Here is a 4,463-nt window from a genome sequence, read left to right as displayed (position 1 = left end):
TTTACCCCTGAATGACATCACATTTTCAATCTCTATATAATATGCATGTTAAATTTTATATTTGGGGTGAAATATCAAGTCTTTTCAAGTAAACCGGTTCAAGTCCAATTCAAGTCCCAGGTCATTGGTGTAAAAGTCCAAGTCAAGTCACAAGTCTTAGAACATTTTTTCAAGTCAAGTCTAAAGTCATAAAATTAATGACTCGAGTCTGACTCGAGTCCAAGTCATGTGACTCGAGTCTGACTCGAGTCCAAGTCATGTGACTCGAGTCCACACCTCTGCTTTGTTATGCTAACATAGCTGTGTCGCTAGCGATCACTAGCACAGCATTATATACCAGCTAGTCCGACTTCAGTAACCCTACAAACATTACTGCCGTGTAGTTTTCTGTCTTCATTTATTTTGGAAGTGATAGCAGGGCTGTACGTTTTATTTTTGCCCAGAAATCTCTCAGAACATGGTATATCATGTTTAGGTAACTAGCGAAACTAGCGAGCTAACTTTCTGCTAACTTCTAACTCTGTTAAATTTAATAAATTCTGTTTTCATGGATGCCTGGATGTTAAACTTAATTGTTACACCTGGTAAAGCAGCAACACTGATCATTTTTATTAAAGATGAAAGAATTTACACAGTGTTCGTTTGACTTTGGGACCTGATGCGGACGAATTTTTGGACCCAGATTACTATGAGTCGTGAGGCTCCTGACTACGGTAGCCATAACGCTCAGACAATCCATCAAGTGGTGTGGCTTTGTAGCTTAGCAAAGTCCTACTAAAACATTTTTTGACAGATTTTTGAGCGCCGTGTACCACATAAAATTGGTTCGAGGTCAATAAACACAGCCAGAATTCATAGATAAGGCACACCAGATTATAAGGCGCACTCCTGATTTTTGAGGAAATTTAAAGGATTTTAAGTGCGCCTTATAGTGCGGAAAATACGGTACCCTTTTTAAACTTTGTCCAAATTGGAAGTCTCAATTATTAAACTTTCATGAGTAAGATAAAATGCTAATTTGCTTCACTATAACCTTCTATATTTAACTACAGATAATTACAAGAGTTTCTTTTAAAGAAAACTATTAAAAAAATATTTAAATTAAATGTTCACCAAGGTTCAGCATTTATTAGTCAGTCTAATAAAATGGACCCCGTAAAACTGTCGGATGTTCTGATACAAACTTTAAAACCTGAATAAATGTTTTGTTATTTGTGTCATGTATTGCTTCAAGATTCAATTCAATTCTTTTTCATGTAGATAGCGCCAACTCACACCAACTGTCGCCTCAAGGCGGTTAATATTTTAACGTAAAGACCCTGCAATAATGCAGAGAAGACCCCAATAATCAAGATGGCTCCCTCTGAGAAAGCACTTGGTGACAGTGGGAAGGAAAAACTCCCTTTTAACAGGAAGAAATGTCCAGCACAATCATACTTAGGGAGATACAGCCATCTGTTGGAACCAGTTATGTGTGAGTGAAGGAAGACAGGACAAAAGACACGTTGCATCTTAGGGCTCAATATGTCAAGACTATCTCAATACTATTTAGCTTTACATAAGCAAAGAATCTAGCACATATAAAAAACATTTATCACAATGTGCTTATATCACATCAAGTTCAGCTCAGGTCATCTAAGGACAGTCACATACGTTATGGATGTCACACTAACCATGGAAATACGGGATGCTATTTGAGCTGTATCCATAACAATGACACAAATAAATGTACAAGGACACTTACCCTTTGCTTACGTGCATGGTTCCTCCTCTTAAAAAACAAAATCAGCTTCTTCCTCATGACTTGGTTTCTGAAAGTAAACAGTTGCCAAAAATCAGTCACTATTTTTAAAGTATTACCAAAACAAAAAAACAAAAACAAAAAAAACAACTTTAGTTTCAACAGAGCAAGAGTTGCCTTTAGCTGCTACCTTTAAGAATTACAAAATTCATTGATGCAATAAGCTCAAATTCTGTTCCAGCACACTACCAAACACTTTATTTGTGTAGCAAATACCAAATACTGATAAGTATTCTGTTTGCACATGATGGTGGGGAAAGAATAGCGAGTGCGCCGACCCTGAATGTGCAACCTGTGCAGCAGATTCACACAGAAGTGGGCCCTGTCCTGATAAAAGCAGAGCCAGATGGGCTGCTCTCAAGGTACACAGCGATAAGGGTTTTGTCCCAGACGACACGACCTTCAACCCAACGCAACCTGCTTTAAACACACCCAATGCAGGCACATACACACATTTTCTCACTTCCTTTCTTGCTCTCCTTGGTGTCAGTAGGCCAGTTCAATGAGGTGACTCAGCATTAAGATTAGACTGACTTATCAGCGGGTTTATCTCGCCATGGTCAATATTACAGCCACTGCTGTCCTCAGCTCAGAGGCTTCTTATACTGATACCGAGGCAAGCATCAGATCCTGTACTTAGGATATTTATTAAATCTATTTGTAAAAAAACAACAACAAAGAAACATGGACACTCACGTCTTGATGTTGTCATGGTACACCTTTGTGTCTGACGGCTGGTTATACAAAGGCTAAAAAACAAGAGGGGAAAAAAAAAAACAACAGATCAGCAACAGATGGTGGATTAATTATTAGCCAACAGACAAACTGTAACACTACTTCTTAAACAAAGCTTATGTAAGGTCAAAAATCTTAACCATTAAACTACTTACCAGCTCAACCTTGGGACCAAGGCCTTCTAATATTTTATGGGCCTCTTCAGCTTTTTTCTAGATCGGGGAAAGAAAAAAAAAAGATTACAACAGGAGACTAAAAAAGAAACAGCAGGAACACACCATCTTCAGATATGGATGTTTATGTTGATTCTGAGACATTTTGCCAGCACAGCATTAAAAGGAAGGTTCAGTTAAAATAGAGGGGGCAAATGTTTTTCCTTTCTCAAGTGAAGTACTGAACTATGGCCACAACCATAATCTTAAGACTAAACTAAACAAAAATGTTTAACAGACACGTGTTTGATTATTTCAGATGTATTCAGTTGGCTTGACATATAATCTTCCTCCATTAATTAATTCAAAAAGCAAGAAATTGCAAAAGCCTGAAAAGCAATTCACAATACAAAAAAACGAAATAAATATAAGAGTGAGAACTCCCACTGAAGTGTAAATAATAGTGCAGTCAAGGCAGTATTCCTGGATTGCTGCAGTCTGTCAGCTTTTTCAAGATCATTAGGGACATACCAACTCTTCATTTTCACATTTCACAAACCCCCATCTGTAGACTGAGATAAACAACCACAGCTGCCAGACTAAATGCTATGTGCAAAGCCTGAGCAGCTTTACAGCCTAAAGGGTTAATGGTTGACTGAGAAGGGAAGGCGTGTCCCAGCGCTCTCCTACCACAACACTGTCTGACACACATGAACTCCAGTGACCTCTGTAAACACATCCTCACTTGCTGCACTGTTGTTCAACTGAAATACACATAATGAGGCTTACCTCCGCCCTTGAATGAGATTAATATATTCTTAACTGATACAAAGAATCACATCTTCTGTTTGATAAACAGATTCGGCACTTAAAAGAAGCATCATTTCTAGTCCCATTAACTTCAAAACACAATGCTACAACCACAAAATATTCCATCTTCTTCTAACAGATGATGCATATAAACGGGGGTGAGGAGAGTCAGCAATAACAGGAACCGTTCAGATATCATCAGTTGGTTACCACAGCTTAGATACTACAGAAAGTGATTAGTGGGAGTGAAATTAAACTCCAACAAAAAGAGTTTAATTTCTCTAACAAAAAGAATTACTTAATTTGAGGGTGGAGACTGTCACGGGTTGGTTGGTGTCATTGGTGGTTTTAACACTTGCTCACAGCTTATTGTGGCACGATTTTAAACAGAAAAAGTAATGTTGTTCTCCCAGCTCTGCAGACACTGTTTGCAATTATTCAAGATAATAAACTAACAGAGACCAGAGAGCAAAGAACCAATGCTACTTGCAGGCGTGTCTTTGTGTTTGCATGAGACGACTAACCCTGTTTTCGTCGTAGATGATTTGGACTATGCTGCGGTGCTTGTGCTCCACCGGGGGAGGAGTCACTGGCTTTTCGGGCTCCACTGGCTTTGCTGCTTCCTCTTCAAGTTGTTGCTAAGAGACAACAAGAACACATGAATTTTTGACCTATGGCACACAAGATCAGAATAACAATGTGGAGTGGAGAGACTTATTTCATCTATGCATGACCATACAGAGCAGATTGTGAAAAAACACAGACCCATAAACAGTGTAGTGATCTGATCCCGGCATCTCATATATGAGGACCATGCAGGTTTTGTCAAATTATTCCCTGCAGGCGTTTTTGTGTATAAGGCTGAAGGTTTCTGCCACTGGGGCTAGGGCTGTGCGATATCACCAAAATCTCATATCCCGATATAAAACATCTATCGTCCGATAACGATATAAATCACAAAAAAT

At 38.7% G+C, this 4,463-nt stretch overlaps 1 protein-coding gene across 5 annotated transcripts in view; it reads right to left on the bottom strand.

The window, feature by feature from the left end:
* The window catches only part of ncor1 (nuclear receptor corepressor 1), a 60,511-nt gene that overhangs the window by 44,684 nt on the left and 11,364 nt on the right, over positions 1-4,463 (bottom strand). For all 5 annotated transcript variants that reach the window (XM_005737826.1, XM_005737828.1, XM_013912053.1 and 2 more), the window contains exons 6-9: positions 4,023-4,136; positions 2,692-2,748; positions 2,498-2,550; positions 1,745-1,811 (exon numbers count right to left, since the gene is read on the bottom strand). In XM_005737826.1, the coding sequence (XP_005737883.1) occupies positions 1,745-1,811; positions 2,498-2,550; positions 2,692-2,748; positions 4,023-4,136 (291 nt within the window). The remainder of the gene's footprint in view (positions 1-1,744; positions 1,812-2,497; positions 2,551-2,691; positions 2,749-4,022; positions 4,137-4,463) is intronic.

Source organism: Pundamilia nyererei, unplaced genomic scaffold, assembly GCF_000239375.1.
Source record: "Pundamilia nyererei isolate P.nyererei 1_Seehausen unplaced genomic scaffold, PunNye1.0 scaffold00080, whole genome shotgun sequence".
In the NCBI taxonomy this organism is placed as follows: Eukaryota; Metazoa; Chordata; class Actinopteri; order Cichliformes; family Cichlidae; genus Pundamilia; species Pundamilia nyererei.
Note: the sequence above shows the minus strand (reverse complement) of the source record. Positions and strands in the feature narration are given on the sequence as shown.